This window comes from Epinephelus fuscoguttatus, linkage group LG11, assembly GCF_011397635.1.
Source record: "Epinephelus fuscoguttatus linkage group LG11, E.fuscoguttatus.final_Chr_v1".
In the NCBI taxonomy this organism is placed as follows: Eukaryota; Metazoa; Chordata; class Actinopteri; order Perciformes; family Serranidae; genus Epinephelus; species Epinephelus fuscoguttatus.
The window spans coordinates 862,977-889,090 of NC_064762.1; the positions used below are offsets into that span (position 1 = coordinate 862,977).

Consider the following 26,114-nt stretch of genomic DNA (forward strand, 5'->3'; position numbering starts at 1 on the left):
GACTGGTGGGAGGAGTCATATAACCACAGGGTGGACTGGTGGGCGGAGTCATACAACCACAGAGCGGGCTGGTGGGCGGAGTCATACAACCACAGGGTGGACTGGTGGGCGGAGTCATACAACCACAGGGTGGACTGGTGGGCGGAGTCATACAACCACAGGGTGGACTGGTGGGAGGAGTCATACAACCACAGGGTGGACTGGTGGGCGGAGTCATACAACCACAGGGTGGACTGGTGGGAGGAGTCATACAATCGCAGCACGGGCACTTTCTGCCTTCTGTATAAAGCGGTGGTGTCTTGATGAATTCTCCGGAGACGCAGTGGTTTTATCAGAGTTCTGTCACCATCTCATCAGATCAGTCACTGAGTGTGTTCAGAATATAATATAATTAGTTTCAGAGTAAACAGAGTGAATGAGAGTTCTCACCGATGGCGGGAGCGTTGATGCAGAGCTCACGAGCCAACAGCAGGAAGGTTTTTCCCAGGATGTAAACGTTTACCTGAACACATGAAACTCAAAGTTAGAACTGCACAGAGTCTCTGCAGGTCTCTGCAGGTCTGAGCTCAGTCCTACCTGCAGCAGGTCGCTCAGGTCCAGCAACATGTCTGAAACACAGTTCAGGAAAACCAGCAGAACGTCTGAAGGTCAAAGGTGACAGTGACGTCCACATTGACATAATTCAGTTCAAACCTTCAAATCAAGATGAAATGCACACACACAGCACGACACAGCGTGTGTCCGTGGTTGCTAGGATACGTGGCGTCCCCTCGGTGCGACACACCAGGTAGAGGCAGGCGGCAATGACGTGCTCCGTCTTTCGTCCTCGCGTCAGGTGTTTGCTGACGACCATCTTGAAGAAGTTGAAGGCCGTGTCCAAACAGTGCTGATTCAACTGCAGCTGACTGCCCAGCTGCTGGATCTGACGCTTACCTGGACACACACACGCATGCACGCACGCACACACACACACACACACACACACACACACACACACACAGATGATTAATCAGTGTAAAGCAGTCTGTGTGGACCTGATCTGGGACTTGATGTGTCTTATGATGATGATGATTATGATGATGATGACGGTACTCACCGCCCTGCAGGGTCTGGGCTCTGGACTCTTTTCCAACACTGGTGTGAAAACCAGAACCGAGAAGAGGAGCCTTAACTGGACCTGCACGCAGGCAGACAGACAGACAGACAGACAGACAGACAGCTTTTATCATCTAAGGTCAATTAACCTGTCTCCCTGTCAGAGTCCACAGAGACAGACACACCTGTCTGAACTATTCGTGCTCACAGTTTGTTCAGCAGGTGCAGCAGATCTCCACCCTCCTGCTGCCCACATGGAGACCTCCACCCTGAGCAGGTGTCTGAAGGACAGGTGAGTGTTAATGAGTGCGTGATACAGAACTCTGAGCGACCCAGAACCAGCAACAGTGAACAGACCAATCAGGATCAGGTTCTGGATCTGGGTCAGGGTCAAGATTAGATTTAGGATCGAGATTAGGATCAGAATCAAGATAAGGATTGAGATCAGGATCAGGTTTTGGATCTGGATTGGTCAGAATCTGGATAAGGATTGGGATGTACACCTGTCCATCTACCTGTCCTGTGGTGTTTGTCCTGATCTCACTCTGTCCATCCTGACATAGATGAAAATGGTGTCTACTCCATCAGCAAGCAGCTCGCCTCCCACTGCGGTTACACCATCAGCACCTTCAAGATGGATGGCTTCACCACCTTCAGAGCTTTAGATTCGATCACTGGCAATCAGAGCACAATGCATGCCTGTTAGTTTTTTGTCCGACTTCAACCCGACTTGCTCTGACGTATTACAAAAGTGGACGGTGATAAAGCCACGAGAGCGAGGCGGCCGCAGTTTTTAGAGCCAGGCGCTGCAGCTGCTCTCCACCGACTGCACCGCCTGGCTCTCACCTGATCTAACAGCTGATTGGTTCAGATGTCGACGCAACAAGATGACGTTTTAGATAAACTTTTATTTTTGTCGAATTTCTGAGATTTAAATTTGATTTGTCTGATCTGAAGGTTTATTGTGTAACAGAAACATGTTGTGTGACTGATGGTGAAGTTTAGTCGTCACAGACTGAACACATTCATCATAAACTATACAGAGTCTACTGTGTATTAATATTCTGATCATCAGTAACCACCGAAGACATGAGGAGAAACTCCAGCTGTAATCAGACTCAACCAGCCTCACCTGGCTCCTGTGTCACCATGACGACCAGGTGATTAGCTCACCTGAGAGCAGAGGGGAAGTTTTTCCTCCACAGACACACAGAGGAGACACAGAGAAGGTTTCTGCAGCTTCAACATGAAAACTGCTGCTTTCATCATTGGGTGAGTTCAATTTCACCTGCAAAGGTAACAGCACTAACCTCACCTGCACAGGTAAAACAAACCTCACCTACACACGTAAAAACACTAACCTCACCTGCACAGGTAAAACAGACCTCACCTGCACTGGTAAAAACACTAACCTCACCTACACAGGTAAAACACTAACCTCACCTGCACAGGTAAAAACACTAACCTCACCTGCACAGGTAAAAACACTAACCTCACATGCACAGGTAAAAACACTAACCTCACCTGCACAAGTAAAACACTAACCTCACCTGCACAAGTAAAACACTAACCTCACCTGCACAGGTAAAACACTAACCTCACCTGCACAGGTAAAACAAACCTCACCTGCACAGGTAAAAACACTAACCTCACCTACACAGGTAAAAACACAAACCTCACCTGCACAGGTAACAGCACTAACCTGAAAACTGAATTTGACGACTCCTTTTTTTCCAGACTCGTCTTTATCTGCTGTGACTTTACAGAACAAGCTACAGCTGAAGGTAAACTGGTTTTACTGGTGGATGTACTGGGTTGTTACTGGGTCTTCTAACAGTAACTGTTGATTTTTTTTTTGGGGGGGGGGGGGGGGGGTATATATGTTTTATATGTGTTTCATTTATTTTCTTCACAACCACAGAAACTAACTTGAACCTCTGTGACCTGACCTCCTGCAGGACCTCCACGTCCTGTAGAGAATACTTAGTTGTAGCTGACGTGGTTCAGTTTCTCTGTCAGGTTTTGTTGATGCTGCTGTTTGGTCCGAGTGTCGGGATCGTTACCTGTGGATCCAGGTGACCTCAGTGCAGATGCCTCGCTTTGAGGCTGTAGGTCAGTTCTTCATGTTGATGCTTCTGTAGTCCTCATTCCCAGAGTACACCTGTCCATCTACCTGTCCTGTGGCGTTTGTCCTGATCTCACTCCATCCATCCTGACATAGATGAAAATGGTGTCTACTCCATCAGCAAGCAGCTCGCCTCCCACTGCGGTTACACCATCAGCACCTTCAAGATGGATGGCTTCACCACCTTCAGAGCTTCATATTACTCCTGCTTCACCCACAACCAGGTAGCTCCACCTCTCCACCGCCTGGTAGCTCCATCCACTACAAGATATCTCCACCTCTCCATTACCACATAATCCCACCCACGATCAGGTAGTGTTGCCTCTTCATCACCAGACACTTTAACTCACTATGAAACAGCTCTACCTCTGCACCACCACGTAGCTCCACCCACAACCAGATAGCTCCAACTCTTCACCATTAGGTAGTTTCACCTCTCGACCACCAGGTAGCCCCTGCTCTCCAATATCAGGTAGCTCCACCCATCATCAGGTGTCTCCTGTGTATTCCCTGTGGTGATGTCAGAGCTCAGCCTGACATCAGTCTGTGTTTCCAGGATGACGAGGTGTTCACCTTCAGATTTAACGTGATGGTGAGTGACGCTGGTGGATCGTGGATCAGTCGGCCTGTTTCTGCCGTCTGTTCTGGTCTGAGCTGGACTCACAGAGAGGTCATCTGCGAGGAGGACTACATGGAGGTCAGAACTACTACTATCTCTGAGAGTCTGTCCTTACATGAAGTCTTGGAACAGACTTATGTCAAAGTGAACTGTCTTGAGACTGATGTGGTTTGATGTGGACCAGGTGAACGTGAACAGAGAGTCCTCATGTGGAGGTCAGCGGGGGGACAGTGGAGACATGTGGCAGGCCGCCTTCTCTCAGGTAAAATCACACCGACACAAATAAACTGCAACACTCGTTATCTCTGAGGAGGCCGCTCTTCATCCACACTCTGTCGCCCATGTTAAGGAATCTGCTCGCTATCTGCAGTGATATTTGATATCTGAAAACCAGCACTCAGGGTGGTTCAGTCATGACTCTGAGCTGAGGTCAACGCGTAAAATTGATTTTCAACACGGGCTGGTCTTGACAGTGTTTTTATTTAAATACTTGACTCAGAACTTAAAATGGTTTTAAACTGGATTTGAGACTGGTTGGTCAAATCTGCAGCTTTCATAGTTCTCCTGAGTCCTCTGTAATGTTCGGACATGTTTGGTTTGTGGCGTTCAGGCTCAGAGGGCGGCGTCTTCAGTCTGGCAGCTGACGTTCCTGCAGAGGGACGGACAGGCGTCCTCCATGTCCATCAGTGAAGCCCAGGGGTGGGGCTACAGCCTGACCACCACCGCCCGGAGGGTGGTGCTTCGTTCACAATACAAACCGCCGCACGCTGAGCTCATCATGGTGGGTAACCTTCTGAGGTTCACGGATGCAGTGTCAAACAAAATGTTTTAATGAAGAGGTGACTTCACACTCTGAGCGTTTCCTGGCGTAGGCATAGGTCTAAGGGGGAAAGGTGGGATTGGAGCAGGAGGTCATGTGAGTTGAGTGAACGGTGGTGAAACACTGAAGTTGTTCCTTTTCTTTTTTTTAAAGAAATGAATCTTCCTGTTTATCTTCAGGTGGACGGCATCCCTGTGGAGGTTGTCCAGGCTTCTTTGTTCTTTAAGCAGAAGCTGACAGTGATGATGATCGATGTGTCCATGGCCTGCACCGTCAGTAAGTTCTCTCACACAAACACACCTGAATGAACAGGAAGCTGCTTCTGTCCGACAGGTAAATGGTGCCAATGGTTATTTTGCTGATCCTCCCTCAGATTCGGGTTCTTTCGACGGCGCCCGGCTGCTCTGGGACGTCCCACGGGTTGTGACCCCTCTGGTCGGGGAGGGAGCGGGTTTTGAAAGTAAGGGCCTCAGTGTGGGGGTGGAGGGGGTCCTGCTGGACGAAGTCACTGCTGCAACCAGAGGATTCAGTCTGGTCCAACAAGGACACCTGGTCCAGATTGGGGTTCCTTTTGGGGCGGAGGGCGGCTACAGGAAGGTACGGTCAGTCCCATCCAAACTTCAGACAGGGACACGTTTTGTTCTGAGTCACACGACACATGCACATGACATCACGATCGACGGCAGACTGTGCATCTGTCAGTTTCCTCTTCCTCTCTGCAGAGTTTGGTGGTGAACAACGTGTACAAGGAGACGTATGTGATCTTCCTGCTGTACGAACACGTCTTCTCTCTGCTGTATGAAGACGGCAGCAGCGTCGACACAAGACACCGAATGGTCCGAGTGCTCGACACACCGCTGCTCTGCCGTCCACCCTTCCATCTCGACCGTAAGTCTTCCAGTGTAGACCAGTAAGAACTAACCTACTCTTAATCCTCCTCCTGGCTGCATCCCACCTCCTCCCTGATCCTTTCAAACACCCCGCTGACACCCCCCGACGCTCTTTATCTGCCTCTGGAGTCTCCACACCATCAATCTGACCAATGTCACCTCAGAGTTAAAGTGCTGAAAATGGAGAGCTTGGAGAGAAGTTAAACTCCACCTACTCCTACACCTCTGCACACCTGACCAATCACTGCGTAACGTGTGTGTGATGTCAGATGATTGTCAGTTTCAGACGCTGCTGAGTGATCTGACCGGACTTCACCGAGGCTGTCGAGGTTAATATTAACACACATGTTCATAATAACAGACGTCAGTGAGTCTAATCACTTTCTGCAGGAGCTGAAACAAACAGTCGAGTCGTCAATCGATGGAAAATCAATCAGTAACAGATTTAATAATTATGATGCTTTCAGTTCATCCAGGGTCTAATCTCTTGACTGACAATCTGTGGATCAGACTGAGGAAACAGTTAAAGGAATAACTTGGTGCTGTTGACACATTTCAGACCAAATTGATTATCAAATGATACATAAATTAAGTCATAATAAAATGAGGAGCCCTGCGAGGAGTGAATGTGTGATATTTAGATGAAGATGTCCTCTGTCATAATATTTCTGTCTTTATGTGTCAATGTCTCATGTCTGGATTTCTGGTTCTTCCTGTAGACACCGTGAGTGACGACCACGTGTTCAGCGTCTACCTGGGAAACATTCCCGCTGATGTCATGTTAGAGGAAGTCCGAGTCAATGGGAAACAGCTGATGATGTCGGAGAGCGCTGGGCGGGGCTACAGCGTCACTCCTGTTGTTCACATCAATGGCAGCCGAGCCTACGAGCTGCGGCTGCCCTTCGAGGACTCGGTGGTGCACTGGATGGTGAGAACACAACACAGAACCTGGATCAGCCTGGGTATCCTAACTTTAATGAGGCGGAGGTGGCTCCACCCTGATCATGTGACCAAACTTCAACTGGCTCAAAAAAACACCTTCAACGAGCAACGTATTTTAAGAGGTCTAATAATTATACGGTAAAAAAAAGAGATTCAGTTATTAAAAAATTGTGGACAGCTGTCAGAGTTTTGTCAAGAGCTGCAGGCGATCCGAAATTTGATGGAGGTAATTAATCTGTCTTGTTTTTCTTGTTGGGTTCTTGGACAGAAGTTCAGCCTGGTGCTGCTGAGCTGACCCATCTGCGTCTGGATTTGGGCTGGCTGAGGTCCAGTTTTAACAAGTTTCTGAGCCAGCAAATGCTTCATTGAGGAAAAGTCTGGGTCTGATTTGTGTTTGTCAAAACCCCACCAAACTTAATGTGTGTAAGCAGGTTTTTTTAAACACTGTAAATCCCATTAAACACAGGCAATAGACTCTTTCCCATTGCCAGCAGAGCAGAGCTGTGTCGACGGCTCTGCAGCAGACGAGTACGCCTTTCTATGTGTCACGTTCATCAGACAGGCTGGAAAACAGGTTAGTAAACAGCAGAAAGCCGCACGGAGGTCAGTGGAAACTTTACAGCAGTTACGTCTTTTCATACATCTCTAACTTATCGAGTCGCTTTGTCAGACTAATTTGGATCGTTGTTTGACGCTGCTCAGACGGAGACGGACGGTTTCATGTAGTGGCATGTCATTGCATCTCTCTGGTTAAGGGACTAAAATTAGCGCATTCATCTGGGCGTTGAGTTTCCATCACTGTCGATCGGAGACGATAAATACACGACTGCTGCAGAGTCATTTGACCTGGTAGTGAATGCTGATTGAAACCTTTTCCATTGCATTTAAAAGCTGGATGTTAACTAGTGTTAGCAGGTGTTTCGTGCAGTGTAAAATTGGCTTTAGATTTTTGGCCTGATCTCAGTCTCTGTGAGCAGTGGGGGTTACTGCTGCTGTCTGAACCTGTTGAACTTGTGAGTTAATTATGCTAATCTAAAATGTTTATTAGGATGATTCCTGCAGGATTTATCACAACTGTTAGTCTTTTGAAGTGACGACAGACACCTGAGTCATCTCACTGAAACACAAAGTAAATATGTAAATTATTTTTTGTTCTTTGAAGCATTTTGTTGCCTCCTGTCGCTGAGACACTGTTTCCATCCCAACAGAACCTGGGTCAAGGTGTGGTGCATTACTCCATAGATATAAACTTCACTTTAACCATCATGCCACAGAGAGACTCGTACTACCACCACACCGTCATCACAGCACGAGTATTAAACGCATGTAAGCACATCTGGTCGTTGATCGTCTACAGTAACCACCTGTGGTTCTTTAGTTTTAAATACAGACTTTCTCCTTTAAAGTTCCTCCAGAGATCACGGCTCAGTGTTCAGATGAAGGGATCACTTTCAGCGTGGTCAGACCGCCTCGAGCTGAGAGTCTCTGGGAGGTGGGCGTTGACCATGAGCCTCTGACATCACATCTAGCAGCCCAAAGAGGTTACCGCCTCCACAATGACACTCACAAGACCACCCTAGAAGTCCCTGTGTTCTCCATCGGATACACCTATGAAGTAAGAGTCCACGACACATGGGGGTCTGTACTGTTAAGTGGTGCTGAAAATATACAACCTGATAGTGGATTTTCTCCCAGTTCACTGCTGAGTTAATGAAATGGAACATTGTAAATCCACAGCGAGCTGAGGGACACATGAACCACAGAGTCCATCGATGGCAGCCGTCAGAAAACTTAATTCAAGTATCAGGAGACTGCCTGATCCCAGCTGGATCTTCTCCATAGTTTAAATCTTTCTAATTTCAGTGAATCAGGCCGTTTAAACACTAATGAAAATATCACGATTTAAATGAATCAACAGTGAAAAAGTTTCAGCCATCAGTCAACTCTCCATCTCATCAGAGTCATCTTTTCTTCCCAGGACATCAACCTGTCAAACTTTTATGGGACATTTAAACTTCTTCTGAGGGACTCTAAAACTCTGGAGGTCCAAACGTCCACCTCCAAACGCTGCCTCTTCAAAACCGAGGACATGATAGGTAACCTGCAATACTCTCTTTAAGCTCAGTTTAGATGGTCAATATGTCGTCAGCCAGGTAAAGTTTGTTTACACAATCCTCACATTCTTACTGGACCACATAAAAGTTAGTCTGAGACAGATATGGGTCTGATATTGACCCTGATTGGTCCAGCCCTTGACTCTGATTCAGGCCTAACACATATTCTAATTGGACCGGTCCCTGAGTTGGATAGAGACCTAACAATGACCCTGATTGGTCCCTGACTCAAATACAGTCCTAATTGACCCTCTGTGGTGTCTCAGTCTGTTCTGCAGATGGGACCATGACGGTGGTGACAACACCGACTTCCACCTGGCCTACAGTAAAGCCCACAGCAACCACCCTGCTTGACCCCACCTGTGGACCCAAAGAGACAGATAGATCCAAAGTCCTATTTGAGTTCAAGCTGGACTCCTGTGGGACCAGAGCCATGGTAAGTCTTAAATACTTTAAAGATTTCTGGGGGAGCTCTTTGTAAGAGTGGAGAGCTTACAAGGAGCACCTCACCACTGAAAAGAGCTGAAACTATTAGCTGATCCGAGTGCAACAGTTTTGACACTGTTACTTATTCGAGTAATTTTGTTCTAAAACACCAAAAATTCAATAGTTTCAGCTTCTCGACTGTAAATATTTGCTGGTTCTTAATGTCTTCTGTCATCACAGACTGAATACCTCTGGGTTTTGGATTAATCCTTAATACCCACAGAACATCATTTATAAAGATGTTTTACGGAGATGACATTTGTACAAAGCAAGAAGAGCGACCAAGTAACCAAGATGATTGTGTTGATTGTGTTCAGATGAGTGTCTTTAAAGTTTTGTAAAGTGAAGATGTTTTAACAGGTCGGGGAGTCATACATGGTTTATGAGAACGAGATCCTCCATGACAGACAGTTAATCGCAGACGGACCAAACTTCATCTCCAGAGAATCTCAGTTCAAGTAAGGAAAACACATCTGAACACTTCATAACCTGGTGCTGCCTGATTCTCTCTGAAAGGACTCGGCCCGTCATCAATACCTGAAACAAACCTTGATTTAAACAAACACTCAAATGTGAGAGACTACTGATGACGAAATGTCTGATTCTTGAACAGGTTGACAGTGAGGTGCTTCTATCCACTTAATGGAGTCAACAGACTGTCTGTGGACAGAATCTTCAGATCAGAGACTCCTGGATTTGGTTCCGTCAAAGTCTTCAAGAGCCTTAAAGGTCACAATCTGAGTTATCAATGATCCAAAGCCAGTTTTGTTTGAATGACAGGCTCTTAAAATCTTTTTTTCCTGCAGGGTCAGCACATCTCCCTGACAAAGACTGTTCACATCAGGTACCTGGAAATGTTGTCAACACCCCGACTAACCAGGCCTACCAAACATACCAAACCCCAGCCGCAGGGGGAGTCCTGCCTAACTCTGGCATCAGGCCTCGGCCCAAACCGGGGCCCAGTCACTTCATCACAATACCAGGAAGACACAACAAGCCGCTCTACTCCTCCCAAAACCTCCAAAGTTTTCCAAGCTTTAATCTTCCTCCCTCTGAGGGTCAAACTACTGGTACCCACCAAGTCCCTCTGCAGGCTTCATCTCTTCCTGGTCCTCTCATGTTTCAGATGCAGGACCAACATGTATTCAAATCTCAAACTGACGGCCATCTTCCCAACGTTCCTCCCAGATATGACCCATTACCGGATGACAGCATCCAGCTATCAAACCTCAACACACAGAGCTTCAACTATGAACAAGTGAGACGTGAGAAACTCACTGATGAAAACCCGGCTGGGGGCTTGAGTTCTTCCAGCAGGATTCCTGATTCTCCAGTTATGGAACCGTTGGAAAGTCACTGGGGAAGCTTCGGTCAGACTCCGACATTTCAAGGACTGAACATTTTAGGTAACAATGTTTGGCACTCGGGCCTAACATGGGACCAGCCCAGTCTTCGCCAAAATGGTTTCATTAGTCCAAATGAAGAAATGCAGAGTCCTCAAGTCAATCTTTCTCCTGGTGTGCAAGAACTGAGCCAGCTACATGAGGCAAGTCTGGATTTGAGCCTTTACAGGTCCTCAGGTGGTGATACGGAAATGGCCAACACTGAAGAGATACCTGGATACCAACCTCCAAATAAGAACGATCCTTCACAAACGTCTCAGCCTCACCCAGTTCTTCAACCATCAGCTCAGTACAACCCAGACCACCCTGACAGCAGTGAACAACTTCTGCCTGGCAAAGACAAGAAATACGTCCCTGCAAGTACCAAAACCACTGAATCCAAAAATACTGTGTCTGACTTGTCTGGAGACACAGAGGGGTCCATCAGCACTGAACCAACATCTATCGCAACCAGCCAAGTCGACCAAAACCTGGAAAGACCAGGTGCCATTGAACGGAGGAACATCGAGACTGTTCAGTCCAGAGTGCAAAACATCCGAGTTAAACCTCTGAGCAAATTTGTTTCTTCTGGACAACAGCTCAACCAGAAACATCTTATCAAACAAGCAAACAAACAAATGTCTAATTTCTCCCACTATGACACTGGTCCGACGGCTGTCGGCAATAATAGGAACCGCTGGACCTCCCAACAGCGTCCTGAACACAGAGGTTCAAACGTAAGAGAGGAACATGTTCCTAAGAGAACGGGTTTCTCAACACTGAAGCAGGAACAAGGTGTTCATGGTGTCCAAGTCAAATCAGATCAGCCTGCAATGATCCGCCTCACAGAACTGTCCCCAAACCAGCAAGAACACCAGCAGAAACTGGTCCAATCAGTGGCTGATAAAGGAAACAGTGGAGACCAGGTCTCTCCATTGAGAAATGTGCATCAACCAACAGGTATTAAAAAAATAGTTGAATTAAAAATAAAGATCCCGGTCACTGTGTTATAACTTATAATCTATATTTTTCTGTTTTTCTACTCGTCCCCACCATCAGGACCATCTCACATCAGAGTCAAACTTGCTCCCAGTCTCTCGGGAAGACTCCAAACCCGTGATGAACACAAGCCGCAGAATTTCCTGAACCCCACCACTCAGTCTGACACCAGAGGAACAACCCGCAGGACGTCCTACCTCAGCGTCGCACCACAGAACATCCCGAACACTCCTGCACACATCGGAGCATATCCACTGAACAATCCCAACAGCAACCAGGACCTCAGTCCCAGTGTAGGGGGAGCTGGGTTTACTGGTTCCCACACAGGTCCTAATGGTTCTGATGGTTCAGCTTCAGACCTACAGATCAACACCAGGTCTGACTGTGGCGGTCGTTATGGAGCCAGTGTTCACCAAGGCATCATGAGAGGTACGAAGAACAGGTGTTCATAGATTCTGTTTGTCTGTTCACAATTAATAAAATGGACCTGCAGCCGTAGGGATGCACGATAATATCCGCTCTTCATCAGTCAGATGATAATGGCTTTACAATCAAATATTGAAATTGCCCAACATGCAGTTTTTTTTTTTTTTTTTTTTGTTGATGACAAAGCAATTTTTTTTTTTCAAATTGACAAAGTTAGCATGTGCAAAACATCATGTAAATGATTCGGCACAGGTAACAAAACAACATATATGAAAGATATACAAGCGTATATGAAGAATATAGAAATGCCACAAATTAAGACAGATAATCAGTCAATAAAATAAATCAGTGTAACCATTTCACAGCCACTGCCTGCTACGTTGATTCGCACCAAAGCAACGAAGCAGAAAAGAAACTCTGACATGCTTGTAAATGACGATGAAAGGGCCGTTAACCAAAGATAACAGAGTGTCACATACGTAGGCATACACAAATAAGAAACACATATAAAAATAAAGATAAATCTGGGTGCGATCACACAAAGAGGTATATTCACTCAGAGGATTCAGGGAAGACGGCTGCATCATTTTACATGGATATATTGGTTAGTGGCCAACATATCAGATATCGGCTAGAAATCCAACATTGTGCATCCCTAGTTATCCCTTCTTCCACCAACATGGGACCAGTTCCATTCTGGTTTCACACCTAATTTTGAACTGTTTGGAGCATTTCGACAAAAAAAACAGAAACTGGTCAAGAACCCAAAAAGTTTTTTATTGACCTGAAGTGTGAACTGTGACAACATCGGTGGGCGTGTCATATCATATCGTACAGGTCAGAAAGTGAGGACGGAGTCAAGCGAGAAATCTAGAGACTACAGAGGAGCGTGCAGCGGTGTCATCAACAGCTGGTTCATGCTTGTTACTGGGTAAAAACAAATATCTGTACAAACAGAACAAAAGTTCACAGATAATCTGTTTGTTTGTTTGTTTTTGCTTCAGCTGTTTACTTCTGTTGTGCAGCGTCCACCGCTGACGACACATGCTTGATTACAATAGATGGAAACGTAGGCTGGTTCATGAGATGGCTCCAAGAAACTAGAACAGAACCAGAGCTAATGTGGTGGAAAAAGGGAACGTGTCGCCCTGTTTTAGTTTAAACAGTCAGTGTTAGAGGAGGTATCAGTTTCCTGCCAGGTGTTGTTGTCTCTGAGGGTGTAAACATGTTCCTGTCCTCTCAGGTAAACGGATCAGCTGATGAAGAACAGAATCAAACACCGTCTGCAGAATCTGATTCAATAAAGCTTCAGTTTGTTCACACTCAGCTGTTTGATGCTCTGTCATATGACTTCACAGTGATGTCACCCTGTGTATTAGATAAACATTACAAACTAACCTCATTATAGGAAGCACTGATGTTCAGAGGCCTCATGTTTCATTCACAGAGAATCATAATACTGGTGACAGAGTTGGTTCAGTTCAGCGCTGAGCTGCAGTCGACTGAAACAAAACATTCCTGCGACATCAAATTAAACATTTAAGATTTTTACTCTATTTGTTTCTTTGTTCCTGTGAATAAGGACACAAAGTTAAAATGATGAGGTTTGGTAGAAGCTGCTTTTGTTTCTTGCTCTAAAAGCTGTCGTGTCTCAAAAGAATCCGACGTATTAAACTGCGCAGAGAGAGCGCTGTGCACGACTCTAAATATGAGGATTAATGTCTGGATTACACCGTACGCAGCTGCACTGTGTCCTGGCTGCGACGCCGGTTTCGTTCCATCCTTCGCACGGTGTCATACCACACCAGGAGCGTCTCAGAAGTGTTTTGCCTGCTGGATTTTGTAGAGCTGCAGATTTTATTTCTCTGATTTTTGCTTCTACCTTCTGTCATTCAGTGGCTGTGAAGTTAAATGTTTCTTATTTTGTCTGTTTTATTGTGCTCCTTGTTGTTTCCTACATTGTTGTGCTGCAGCCAACAGACAAAGTTAACATGGTGTTAATAGTTAATATCTGTGGCTGTTTCAGTCGTTAAAATACATTCATCCTCATAATTATTAAATATAATGATCTATGTTTACATTTATGGGGTCAGGGTTCCCACACATTTTAGCCAATATATTTCAAAAACTTTTCCATAAAGTCTTTATAATATTATAACCAATTTCCATGACTTTATTTCCGTAATTTAAAAAGGGAGGCCTGTATATCGATAATGAGTTACTTTATTGAACATGTGCTTCCCTGGCCTTTGTGAATAAACTGCTAACACTTGTTAACTTTGATGCTCGTTAGACAGTCCAGCTGTTAACTGGCTGCATACACCAACAGACCAGACCAACATACATGGGCTCTTCAAACGTCAAGGCCATGCCCCTGTTGGGGGACAGAAAACTGAAGATCCTGCAGATAGATGTCAGCGCGAAGTCTGCGTGCATTTGTTCTGGTTAAACGTGTCTTTGAGACCTGGAGACATTTCAACAGTCACATGGTGCTGCACTAGATTTTAAATTAGTACGACAAGAACGTATTTCTGTTGCATGTTTGGGGATTTTTATGAACTTATTTTAAACAACGATTATTCAAACCCTTCCAGGCCTGGAAAACAGCTTTTCTAATTTCATAACTTTCCAGGAGTTTCATGCCTGTGGGAACTGTGCAGGGTGTTTAATTTGTAAATTGACAGGACGTTGCTGTACACTTCCTGCTCGGCTCTATTTGCTCTGAGCAGTGCGTCGTGACGCTGTCAGAAATAGACTGGACGTGTTTTTACAAAGACAGTTCTAACATGTGCTGCGGCGCGTCTGGTGGAGTCACAAGTAGTTACCAACTGGTCCAACAGCTGTTATCTCATTGGCTGCTCTTTGAAAGGTCACCAGTAACCAAGGTCAAAGTTGAAATACTTGGAACTGTGAGCGCAGTGCTCAGAGACAGTTTTGAACAGTGCGCCACACAGAGGACAGCGCTTCCACTAAGTTGGGTGCTGCCGCTCCCCCTGTAGGAAGACAGTGGCACCACCAGCAGGGGGTGGTGTCACTGCTGACCAGGAGTGAACAGCGTTAATGTTTCAGTGTTAACACTTCCTACTGGTGTCTCACCGTCAGCAGAGACAAACTGTCCCACAGCAGACGACACTCCTCCGCTTCCCTCCACAAACTGGACCTCAGAGACAATGATGTTGTCCTCCAGAACAGAACCACAGCTGGTGCACACCGCGCTGCCCCGGGCCTGATCCACATCTATATCTGACCCTCCGCAGGTCCTGCACACCCTGGAGCTCATGGTGGAGGTCAAAGGTCAACACAGCCTGCAGGTCAGAGAGGAGGATGTCAGCTGTTAGCAGAGGGAGACGTCTTTAATGTCTGACACATTCAAACCCTTCAACAAAACGTCACTGATCAGCAAATGTAAAATAACTGAGGAGATGATTTTTGATCTGACGGAGCTGCTGATCACAGATCTGTGGTTACACATCACCAGCCAATCACACGACTCCACACTGACACCACTTTAACCTGGAGTATTCCTGTAGACAGTGAACGTTCTCCGCCCTGCAGAGATGTATGTTTACATTAACTGTGACTTCACAGAGTTAAACAGAAAATCCTGTTTGTGTTAAATCAGGTTCTGGATCAGGTTTATGATGACATCATCCTCTGTTACCCTCAGTCAGTTATCTCATCTGCTGCAGACTGTGGTGAAAATCATCGTCGTCATCATCATGGTAAAGCGAATCCTCTGATCTTGAACTCTCAGTCTGAGTTCTACTGTCAGAGCTCAGAAACTGAACCAGTTTAATAACGTGTTTGTTCCTGGATCAGGTTTCGTTTAAACAGAAGTCAAACATAAGCAGAGGTGACACAAAACCATGACACCCCCCCCCCCCATGATCATCTCACTGACCCATCGACTGACTAACCAACCAACTCACCCACTGAAGGACTGACTGACCCCTCAGGGTGAGTGTTTCTGTGTTGGCTGTGTTTTGTATTTTTATGGTGGCATGTGCACAACAGTGTTGACGAGTGTCTGTTGATCTCTGATAAATTAATTACAATATACAGTATTTGTGTATTTCTAAACTACTACCACACTATTAACCTACAGTCAGTGGAGGACAGGAAGTAGGTACAATTACTTAAGCTCACTTTTGAGATTCTTGTATTTTACTTTTTCTACTTGACTAAACATTGGGGCAAATATGACACTTTTTCACTGCACCACATTTATCTGACCGCTTTAGTTATAGCAGTTTTATATGTTCATACAAAACACACACCAAATAATGATTATTATGACAGGGTGTTATAAAGCTACCCAGCAGGATATACAGTCTTTAAAATGACAACATCAAACTGATCAATGCATTAATGTATCAGTCATAATAATCCAGTCGCACTCAGTTCATTCAGCTGAAATCATTTACCTCGCACCCCCTCCCAGTCTCCACAGGTGTGCCCCAGGGCTCTGTCCTGGGGCCCCTGCTATTCATCATCTACATCTCACATTTTCCGTAAAAACCACATTAATTTCCATTGCTACGCGGATGACACCCAGTTCTACATCTCCTCCAAACCTGATTCCACCCTCCCTCATTCCTTACTGATTGCCTTCATGAAATAAAGTCCTGGTTCACATGCAATTTCCTCAAATTAAACAGTGATAAAACAGAAATGTTACTAATCAGCACTAAATCCTCTCTAGCCAAAGCCCACAGTTTCGCCATATCGATGGACAATTCTTCCATCCTCCCCTCCCCTCAGGTAGAGAGTCTGGGTGTCATCCTTGACAGCATGCTTTCCTTCTCATCCCACATTAACAACATAACCCAGTCAGCCTACTTTCCTCTCCGCAACATCAACCGCCTACGCCCTTCCTTCACACCTCACACCGCTGCCATACTGGTTCACAGTCTTGTCACTTCCCGGCTTGACTACTGCAACTCCTTCCTGTTTGGTCTCCCCCAGAAAATCCTCCATAAACTGCAGATGGTTCAGAATTCCGCCGCCTGTATTATCACCTGGACCCCATCCACCCGTCATATCACACCCATCTTACAGCAGCTCCATTGGCTCCCCATCACCTCCCACATCCACTATAAAATATACTTCTGAGCTGCAAGACCATCCACAGCCTCGCCCCTCCGTACCTCTCTGACCTCCTTCCTATCACCAAACCTGCTCGCAACCTCAGATCCTCCTCTTCTGTTCACCTCACTGTCCCCTCCGTTCGCCTCACTACCATGGGGAGCAGAGAGACCTCTGGAGTTCACTCCCCCCTGACCTCCGAAATATTGATTCACTCCCACACTTTAAATCCAGGCTGAAAACTCACCTGTTCAGGCTCTCCTTCTCTCTTTGAGTGGTTAGATGTTTTGTTTGTTTGTTTTGTTTGCTTTTTAAACTGATATTTGTTTGTTTATTGTAAAATGTTAAATTATCTTGTACTCTGTATTTTATTGTATTTTACTCTGTAAGGCAACCTTGAGTGTCATGAAAGGTGCCCAGAAATAAAATGTATTATTATTATTATTCTATCAGATCTGTTAATGTTACTGCTGGTTCTTTAAATACATGTTGATGATAATACTTGAGACGTCACTTCCACCTCTGACAACAGTCACTAATCATTCATTCATCCTCTAACCTAACCTAACCTTCTAACTTCATCCTCTTGAGGGTCGCGGGGGGGTGGAGCCTATCCCAGCTGACACTGGGTGAGAGGCAGGGTTCACCCTGGACAGGTCACCAGACTATCACAGGGCTGACACATAGAGACAGACAACCATTCACACTCACATTCACACCTACGGACAATTTAGAGTCACCAATTAACCTGCATGTCTTTGGACTGTGGGAGGAAGCCGGAGTGCCCGGAGAGAACATGCAAACTCTGCACAGAGGGGCTCCCACGCCCGGGATCGAACCGGCAACCCTCTTTCTGTGAGGCGACAGTGCTAACCACCACACCACCGTGCCGCCAGTCACTAATCATCAACAGATTAATCCATAATCAAACTATAACACTGTTATATTTGAATAAACCTCAGACACAACCGAGCTGATGTTGGGCCGATACAGCTGATCGATCAACAACACATTACATGACGTGTTGCAGAGACATTAACGGGTCATTACCGATAATAAATCGATTATTAACTACTGAAAACAACAGCTGATCACAGTTTGATGAGAAATGATTTAACTTTAATAAAACTGATCTGATGAACTCACCAACAGTAGAAACCAGTTATTAAAAACTACAGAGCCCAGTTTGAGTCCAGTTAATAGAAACCAGTAGAGTCCAGTCAGTAGATGGAAACAACGGGAGTTTGGCGGTTAGAAACACGGTGAAGATGTTCGTGTCTTCGGTTTTGTTTTCCCGCTGGAGTCCATTTTGTTTTCCGGTCGAACCGAACACACAGATATTTAACCGATTATCTAAACGATCAATCATTTAAATACCGATCAAAGATCATAGAAACTGATCAGAGTCTATTGTGTTTGTTTTCCTCCTGTGACGCAGTGTGATGACGTCAGTTGTTCCGGAGACCGCGCGGGGGTGTCTGAAAATCGATGGCGGAGAAATTTAATTGTTATTTAACATGAAACGTTCATGTTCCGTGTTGTTGCCATAGAAACAGAGTATATCAACATTATCACCGTGGACAATGGAGAACAATTAACTTGTTTCTGTCTTTAAACAGTGACCGACCCCCCCCCCCCCCCCCCAACAGACCCCGGGAAATGGCTCCAACCGGCGCAGCGTGATGACGTCTGGTGTTCGGGCGCGCGGTTTGGGTGTAAAGTTTTAGTGACAGAAACAAACAAACGAACAAACAGAGTTACTGTCAAATAAAATCGTGTTTGAGACGTTAGGCCGGTCTGTGGGACTGAAGCAGCGGCGGGGACAGCATGTCCTCAGCGGGGACATGGACTGCGACCAGCTGGAGCTCCACCCGCGGATCATAGCGGCCGTCCGGAGAGGTAAACGAGCCGCTGCACCAGACTGCAATCAGAAATATGACACTTTAATACTTCATCGCTTCTCCTCAAATACACGGGAATTATAGAACATGAACAAACGTGTTATCTTATAGTTTGTGTTTTTGTAGTTCTTTCGGCGTGAGTGTAGCTGATATATTCACAGACTTTGACGTCATAGAAAGTGCAGTAATGTAGGAGCTTTGTTATAAATTGATGATAAATGAATGTACTCTCAGTTCTCCTAAATGATGATGATGATGATGATGATGATGGTAAGGTGAAGCTTCTTATGACGGACTTTGATGTTAGTAAAGTTCCTGTTTAATTATTATGAGAGTTCTATAAACAAATACTGTTCTATCAGACATTGGGCTGAGACAGTGCCAGATTTTCACCGGTTTCACGGTATTACAGAATTATTATGATTACAGGTCAAACTGTCCTTGAAGGAATGGAAACAGCAGAGTTATTGTTGGTTGAACAATTGTTTTATTACTATAATTGAAACTTGAAACTATTTTTTGAAAAATTGAAGTTTGTGTGAAAAGTGTCACTTTTTGAAAAAAACTAAAAGTTGAGATTCTCCGTATACAGTATCATCACTGTCAGTTTGAATAACACAGGCAGGGATGGGCAGTATTTCTATTACTTGTATTTAAAATACTTAATGAAATTACATTTGAGTATTTTGTAATTTGTATTTGATAAGGCCGATAAAAAGCAAATGTGATTTGTAACTAAATACTTTTGAGTGGAGTAATTTTGTATTTAAAATACTCAGAATACTTTCCCCACGAATCAACAAACAAAAATAATAGGCTACACATTCTTAATATATTGGATGTAACAATATTTTTTATTTATCTTTTTTAAAAAATATTTTTTATCTATATGTTTTTTAAACTTGGGCCCTTCAGTGACCTCGTGGTCTGTTTCACTGGACTGTGCATCACATAGGAAACTGTGTGTTGTTGTGGTTGATGCTTGGGATGAGTATGCTACAAATGAACTGCCTCACGTGGGATCAATAAAGTTGTCTGAATCTAAATCTGAATCAGTAAATAATATTTTAGGGTAGCCTACATGTCCCTAGCTTTGTTTTCTCTTTGTCATTTGAAAGAGTTGAACACAGGGCTCTAAGTTAGACAGCAAACAAGTGAACTAGCTACAGTAGCTACAGTGTCTTGCTGCTGTTCAGCTCGACCGTTGGTGGACAGTTCACAGCACAGCTAGACTGGACTTGCCAGGCATGCTGCTCACGTGCATGGACCCACACTACCAGTAGACTACCTTGCTGCTCACGTCTTCCAAGTTCAACAGATTGTCACACCAAACTGTGAGAAAACAAGAGCAAATTTGCTTCTATCGCGCCATTAATGGAAGAATCATGGTTGTTCTTTCTGGTATAGTTACTCATGGTCTCTAGTTGCAGTATGCACATTTTGAGCATTTTTAGTCAAGGACTTTTTGAGTTTTTCACAAAAAGCTTTGTGGACCGACCGACCGACAGAGTGACCTGTAGAGCTGCAGGTCGCTGCTAAAGAGAAAAAGAAAAAAAGGTATTTTCTGTATTTGAAAATACAAAATACATGTATTTTATTTTGATAGATTTATTTGAGGGGTATTTTGTATCAAAATACATTTTGATGCATTTTTACCCATCTCTGACATAGTGTAGCTTTAAAGCGGTATGCTGCTGCAACCCTAATTAGAAAATGTTGTGCATAACTTTTCACCACATTCTCCTAATCTGTGGAATAATACATATATACTCTGTCCAAATAAGTCTTTCTTTTATGAAGATTGGTTTGAGAAAAATATCTGATATACAGCTGATTAAATGGATGCCAGAGGTAATTTATTAGATTATAAATAGAGATGAATGCATTGGATTATTTGCTGATATATAACAACTCATTTGGCCGATAACAGATATCAATTTATCCACGTGATCATCAACTCAAGGGATTTTTATCTTGGACAAGAAATATAATTATCATTAAATAAGAAACTGTCTCACTAAAAATGATTCTCTGAAAGACAGAAAAAGGAAAAAGGCATCTTACACAAATCTGATAAAAATTCAGTTAATAACATGTCTGACACATTTGGTATGAAAACAGAAATAATGAACTCTGTTGTAATGTAATTAAATGTCCAATAATATTTTCATACCTGTAACAGAATCCTGAAGTTTTTTCCCAAATGAATTTAAACAGAACTTAAAATCTTTAAGATTAGTAAGAGGAATAAAAACACAAGTTGTACAATATTCTAAAACATTTTCCCACTTTATGTAAAAAAGTAAAACTTTATTTTTATAGCACCTTTTTAAGCGCAGGTTACAAAGTGCTTTACATTGACATTGGGACACAAAGAAAAGAGGACCACAAGACTATAAAAGACACATTCAAGAACACATACAGACAACACACACACATATACGAGCACAGCGAGCATGCAGTCATCATCCAGAGTATACACTTGAATTTATCAAATGTTATTTAAGCCATTCTAAAAAAGTAGGTTTTTAGGTGTTTTTTGAACCAGTCAACAGACACAGCTGATCTAATGGAAGTGGGAAGGTTGTTCCAAAGTCTGGGTGTCAGGGCAGCAGAAGCACAGTCACCTTTGGTTTTTAGTTTGGCACGTGGTATGGCCAACAGGTTTTGGTTGGAAGACCTAAGTTAATAGCCTCGCTGCTGCATTTTGTACAAGCTGGAGACGTGACAGGTCAGCTTGGCTAAGGCAGGTGAAAAGGGAGTTGCAGTAATCGAGATGGGAAACAATGAAGGCATGAATGATGTTCCAACTCAGAGGCTAACAGTAATGGTCTGATTTTTGCAATGTTCCTGAGTTGAAAAAAGCAGGATTGAACCATTTTATTGACATGTTGTTCAAGTTTCAGTTTAGGGTAATTTAGGGCGTTATAATATAAGTTATAATATAACGCCAAGATTCCTAGTGTTAATTTTGACATGGGGGGCAAGTGGGCCAATATGCTGAAAGATGCCTGGAGCAGTATTTTCAGGGCCAAAAATGAGAATCTCAGTTTTGTCAGAATTTAGCTGAAGAAACTTGACAGACATCCAGTCCTTTATCACAGCTAAACAGTTGTGGAGAGTGCTTAGGTTGCTAAGATCATCTGGCTTTACTGAAAAATATAGCTGAGTGTCATCCGCATAGCAATGATAGGATATACAACCAACACGACTGATTATCTGGTCCAAGGGAAGCATATACAATGAGAAAAGAATGGGACCAAGGATTGAGCCCTGGGGCACCCCATATAACAGCGGAGTGGACGAGGACACATAGAGAGGAGACAGAAAAACGTCTATTTGACAAATATGACATGAACCATTGTGGGGCTTTCCCTGAGATACCAACACATGTATTCAGTCAACTGATGAGGATGGAGTGATCAGTGGTGTCAAAAGCAGCGCTTTATCAGATAACTGAGATAAATTTATGTTATTCACCCATATCTTATTGTTTCATTCCTCTTTGTTGTTTCATGTCCACTCAGAACTTAGAGTGAAATCATTTTCTTTCTTATCAGTTTTAAATCTTGTAACATGTTTACATTTGTTTACTGTCCTGTTGTTTATTTGGTCATTTCTTTAACCTTGAACTTAATGAACGTGAACGTTTCCCCTCTTGTTCTGCACATTGGAATAAAAATCATTAAAAATAAAGATGAGATGAAGCTTTAAGTTAAAACAATCAGGTTTAGTCTGGAGTTTGGTCAAAGCTTCCTCAGAAGTGTCTGTGAAACAGGCCTGTCAGCTGTTGTTATTGTTGTTGTTACCATGGTTACCCAGTTGTTTCTCCTTCCAGCTAAACTGAAGTCCGTCAGGGACGTGTTGTGTGTTTCTGGTCCAAACCTGCAGAGACTCACCGGCCTGTCACGCTCAGACGTCCAGCAGCTGCTCACCGCCGCCGCCACCACCTGCAGACGTCACCCTCCAACCCCAGGTCAGATCAGCGGTGGCGAGTTCTAATTGGACATCACAGAGTGATGTCATAGCGTGCTATAAACCTTGTGTTGTTGTGTTTACAGCCCTCCTCCTCCAGCGTGGAGAGTGTGGCGGGTTCAAGTCTGACCTCAGACTCAGTGTCGGGTGTCCCGTACTGGACGAGCTGCTGAGGGGGGGTCTACCTGCGGGCGGCATCACTGAGGTGTCGGGAGAGAGCGGAGCGGGGAAGACTCAGTTGGCTCTGCAGCTCTGTCTGTCTGTGCAGTACCCGATAGAGTACAGAGGGCTGAACTCAGGTCAGTGAACACACCATCACCTCTGAGCTCAGGTCAGTGAACACACCATCACCTCTGAGCACAGGTCAGTGAACACACCATCACCTCTGAACTCACCTCTCCTCCTCTGTGTCTGCAGCTGTCTGTACCAAAGATTAGTATGAAAGTCAAGAGCGCTCACTCTGCAGTAAAATCTGGGGACCAAATCATCATCAGAAGTTCACTGTACTGGAAAAAAAAGCTTAGTCCTGTGGGTGTCTGTCTGCAGGAGCGGTGTACATCTGCACTGAGGACTCGTTTCCCAACAGACGTCTGCAGCAGCTGATCAGAGAACAGTCCAGTCTGCGCACCGACGTCCCTCCGTCCCTGATCAGCAGCCTCCAGTTCAGTGACCACATCTACATCGAACATGCTGCCGACCTGGTGAGTCTGTCCGGTCGCGTCTCCGTCAGCTCCACAACATTTATACAGATTTATGATCTTCTTTTTTACCAGTTGTACTTTTTGTGAAAAATGTTGGACGATAATAACGTGGCTGTGAGTCACTCGTCAGGACAGAGTTGGTAAAGTCTCCTCCCTCTGACTCCGCTGCTGCCGCTCGAGGTTTTCACATGTAAATAAACAGCAGCTACGATCCCGACCACGTGGACAGGCAGGACCATCTCTGTGTCCGTCTCTGTCTCTGTATCTGTATCTGTCTCACAGGTGGTTCTTTACCTGCAGGACTCGCTGCAGGTGTGTCTGTCCCGCCGTGTCCCCCTGCTGCTGGCTCGCGGTCTGGTCCGCCTCCTGGTGGTGGACTCTGTGGCGGCTCTCTTCAGGGCTGAGTTCCAGGCTGCTGATTGGCTGGAGAGGAGCAAACAACTGATCACCTTCTCCTCCACACTGCACCACCTGAGCCTGGAGTTCACCACACCTGTCCTCTGCATCAACCAGGTAACACACACACCTGTCCTCTGTACTAACAGGCAACACACACACCTGTCCTCTGTACTAACAGGCAACACACACACCTGTCCTCTGTACTAACAGGCAACACACACACCTGTCCTCTGTACTAACAGGTAACACACACACCTGTCCTCTGTACTAACAGGTAACACACACACACCTGTCCTCTGTACTAACAGGCAACACACACACCTGTCCTCTGTACTAACAGGTAACACACACACACCTGTCCTCTGTACTAACAGGCAACACACACACCTGTCCTCTGTACTAACAGGCAACACACACCTGTCCTCTGTACTAACAGGTAACACACACACCTGTCCTCTGTACTAACAGGCAACACACACACCTGTCCTTTGTACTAACAGGTAACACACACACCTGTCCTCTGTACTAACAGGTAACACACACACCTGTCCTCTGTACTAACAGGCAACACACACACCTGTCCTCTGTACTAACAGGTAACACACACACCTGTCTGTGTTTCAGGTGACGGATGTTTTCAGCAGCTCAGACGACAGTTTGGGGTAAAAAATAATTTCATGTTTTCTTTCAGAAAAATGATTTAAAAGTTTGATTAAAGTGAAAATTGATATAGAGATTCAGTAGAGAAGGAGAACACATGAACATATGAACACATGAACACATGAACATATTTCAGGAACATTCTCAGACTGATCATATTTCCTCTCTCAGCCCTCTGTCCTCCAGCGTGTCCCCAGCTCTGGGTTTGGTCTGGGCCAATCAGGTGATGGTTCGGCTGATGATGCGGCGTCTTCAGGGGACAGTCGCCCGTGGCAACCAGAGCAGTGCCCTCCGCAGGCTGGAGGTGGTGTTTGCTCCTCACCTGGCCCGAGATGGGCGAGACGCCGCTGTGTGGAGAGAGGGGGTCCGAGGAGTTCAGACATGATCTGACAGTCCAGATTAAACCTTTGTAAATACATGTAAACATGTGTAAACATATATAAACGTGAGTGTATAAAGTGAGGCATGTGAGAGCTGATGACATTAAAGGTTATAAATGAGATGATGTCACTGTTTGGGTCGTTATGTGCAGTGTGACCGTCGGAGGTGAAACTGAACTCAGGTCAGATTTTAAATGAACTGATGAGAAAACATGTTCATGAGTCTCTGGACAGCAGCTGTATTTACTCTGATCAGCTTTATTGATCCTCCTTCAGTTTCATGTCAGCTGATCACAGAATGATTACCATGTAATATTACAGAGGTACAAACACTACATGTTAGAACACTATTTGTTTCTCTGAATTACTCTGATGATTAAACCACCTTTTATATTCTGGAGCTTTCAGCCTGTCTCACTGTCTTCATCACTGGATCATTTTGTTCAATAAATATTGATGTTTAAGATGTTTTTCTGTTGTAAATAAACTTTTATGATTAAAGTTCAAATGTTTTATATTCTGTGCTCAGTTAGTCGCTCTCTCTCTCTCTGTGTCGTGCAGCAGCAGCGCCTCCTGCTGACAATTATAGGTAATGATACCATGACGTCAGGCGGCCTTATTGCGCCTGCGCAGTCAGTTAAGCCACAGAAGAAAACATTACTGGAGGTCTGAGAAGCTGCTTTCAAAATAAAAGCACCGCGTTGGCGACAGCAGGGTGAAATAAAAAGTTTTTATTTGGTTTAAAATTTGAATCACTGAAGATGTTTCACATGAAACATTTGCGTGTCACAGTGTTTAAATGTTCCACTGTGTGCTTATCTCTGCTGCGTCTTCTGGTGAGTTTGATCAGCTGTCAGATGTGTTTGAAGCGTCTGATGATTAACTAATTTCCTCCTAATCTTCAGTGAGCAGTGAGAACTGTCGTACAGACACTCAAATGTCCAAACTGAGACGTATCCATGGCAACGCTGATGAAGAGCATGAGTTGTGGATGAAAGCTCCAGGTGAACAAATGTTGAAACTGAAAACAGTGTTTTTATAGAATCAGTTAAGAGTCAATAAACAGATTGGTTTCAGATCAAATGTTGATGTTGACATGTTGGACTGTTTGTAGA

At 44.6% G+C, this 26,114-nt stretch overlaps 3 protein-coding genes and 1 long non-coding RNA gene across 7 annotated transcripts in view; 2 read left to right on the forward strand and 2 right to left on the reverse strand.

Annotated features, from left to right (window-relative positions):
- Positions 1 to 18,421, reverse strand: part of brf1b (BRF1 RNA polymerase III transcription initiation factor subunit b) — a 40,629-nt gene extending 22,208 nt beyond the window's left edge. The window contains exons 1-6 of one of the 2 annotated variants that reach the window (XM_049590936.1): positions 18,130 to 18,421; positions 14,995 to 15,203; positions 1,097 to 1,177; positions 760 to 933; positions 577 to 608; positions 430 to 502 (exon numbers count right to left, since the gene is read on the reverse strand). In XM_049590936.1, the coding sequence (XP_049446893.1) occupies positions 430 to 502; positions 577 to 608; positions 760 to 933; positions 1,097 to 1,177; positions 14,995 to 15,178 (544 nt within the window). In that variant the 5' untranslated portion in view covers positions 15,179 to 15,203; positions 18,130 to 18,421. The remainder of the gene's footprint in view (positions 1 to 429; positions 503 to 576; positions 609 to 759; positions 934 to 1,096; positions 1,178 to 14,994; positions 15,204 to 18,129) is intronic. The other variant, XM_049590937.1, reaches the window with a different exon arrangement.
- LOC125897531 (uncharacterized) lies at positions 2,022 to 13,183 on the forward strand. Its single transcript, XM_049590932.1, has 20 exons — positions 2,022 to 2,367; positions 2,833 to 2,879; positions 3,115 to 3,207; positions 3,317 to 3,444; positions 3,777 to 3,917; positions 4,024 to 4,101; positions 4,450 to 4,620; positions 4,839 to 4,935; positions 5,033 to 5,256; positions 5,382 to 5,547; positions 6,269 to 6,477; positions 7,700 to 7,817; positions 7,898 to 8,106; positions 8,470 to 8,587; positions 8,872 to 9,041; positions 9,452 to 9,549; positions 9,705 to 9,820; positions 9,898 to 11,433; positions 11,533 to 11,901; positions 13,142 to 13,183. The coding sequence occupies exons 1-20, from the start codon at positions 2,342 to 2,344 to the stop codon at positions 13,156 to 13,158; spliced, it is 4,131 nt and encodes a 1,376-aa protein (XP_049446889.1). The 5' UTR covers positions 2,022 to 2,341; the 3' UTR covers positions 13,159 to 13,183.
- A 262-nt stretch (positions 18,422 to 18,683) lies between the features above and the next one.
- xrcc3 (X-ray repair complementing defective repair in Chinese hamster cells 3) lies at positions 18,684 to 25,507 on the forward strand. 3 transcript variants are annotated; one of them, XM_049590942.1, is made up of 7 exons: positions 18,684 to 18,882; positions 22,723 to 22,860; positions 22,946 to 23,158; positions 23,406 to 23,560; positions 23,861 to 24,073; positions 24,584 to 24,621; positions 24,791 to 25,507. In XM_049590942.1, exons 1-7 carry the CDS (start codon positions 18,828 to 18,830, stop codon positions 25,002 to 25,004), a joined length of 1,026 nt encoding a protein of 341 aa, XP_049446899.1. In that variant the 5' UTR covers positions 18,684 to 18,827; the 3' UTR covers positions 25,005 to 25,507. The 3 variants fall into 3 exon arrangements, with proteins under 3 accessions (XP_049446899.1, XP_049446900.1, XP_049446901.1); XM_049590943.1 differs by having other exon boundaries at positions 22,768 to 22,860; XM_049590944.1 differs by lacking the exons at positions 24,584 to 24,621; positions 24,791 to 25,507 and adding an exon at positions 24,334 to 24,494.
- On the reverse strand, positions 24,003 to 24,415 carry LOC125897540 (uncharacterized). The gene is made up of 3 exons (XR_007450444.1): positions 24,315 to 24,415; positions 24,151 to 24,214; positions 24,003 to 24,086 (listed from the first exon to the last, which is right to left on the reverse strand). It is a non-coding gene; the product is annotated as an uncharacterized LOC125897540 (long non-coding RNA).
- Positions 25,508 to 26,114: the final 607 nt, after the last annotated feature.

Coding starts and splice junctions, on each gene's coding strand:
- LOC125897531 (XM_049590932.1), top strand. CDS start 2,342: ATGAAAACTGCTGCTTTCATCATTGG. Junction 4,621..4,838: donor CGCACGCTGAGCTCATCATG/GTGGGTAACCTT, acceptor GTTTATCTTCAG/GTGGACGGCATCCCTGTGGA. Junction 5,548..6,268: donor TCCACCCTTCCATCTCGACC/GTAAGTCTTCCA, acceptor TTCTTCCTGTAG/ACACCGTGAGTGACGACCAC.
- xrcc3 (XM_049590942.1), top strand. CDS start 18,828: ATGGACTGCGACCAGCTGGAGCTCCACCCGCGGATCATAGCGGCCGTC. Junction 23,159..23,405: donor GTACAGAGGGCTGAACTCAG/GTCAGTGAACAC, acceptor GTCTGTCTGCAG/GAGCGGTGTACATCTGCACT. Junction 24,622..24,790: donor AGCTCAGACGACAGTTTGGG/GTAAAAAATAAT, acceptor TTCCTCTCTCAG/CCCTCTGTCCTCCAGCGTGT.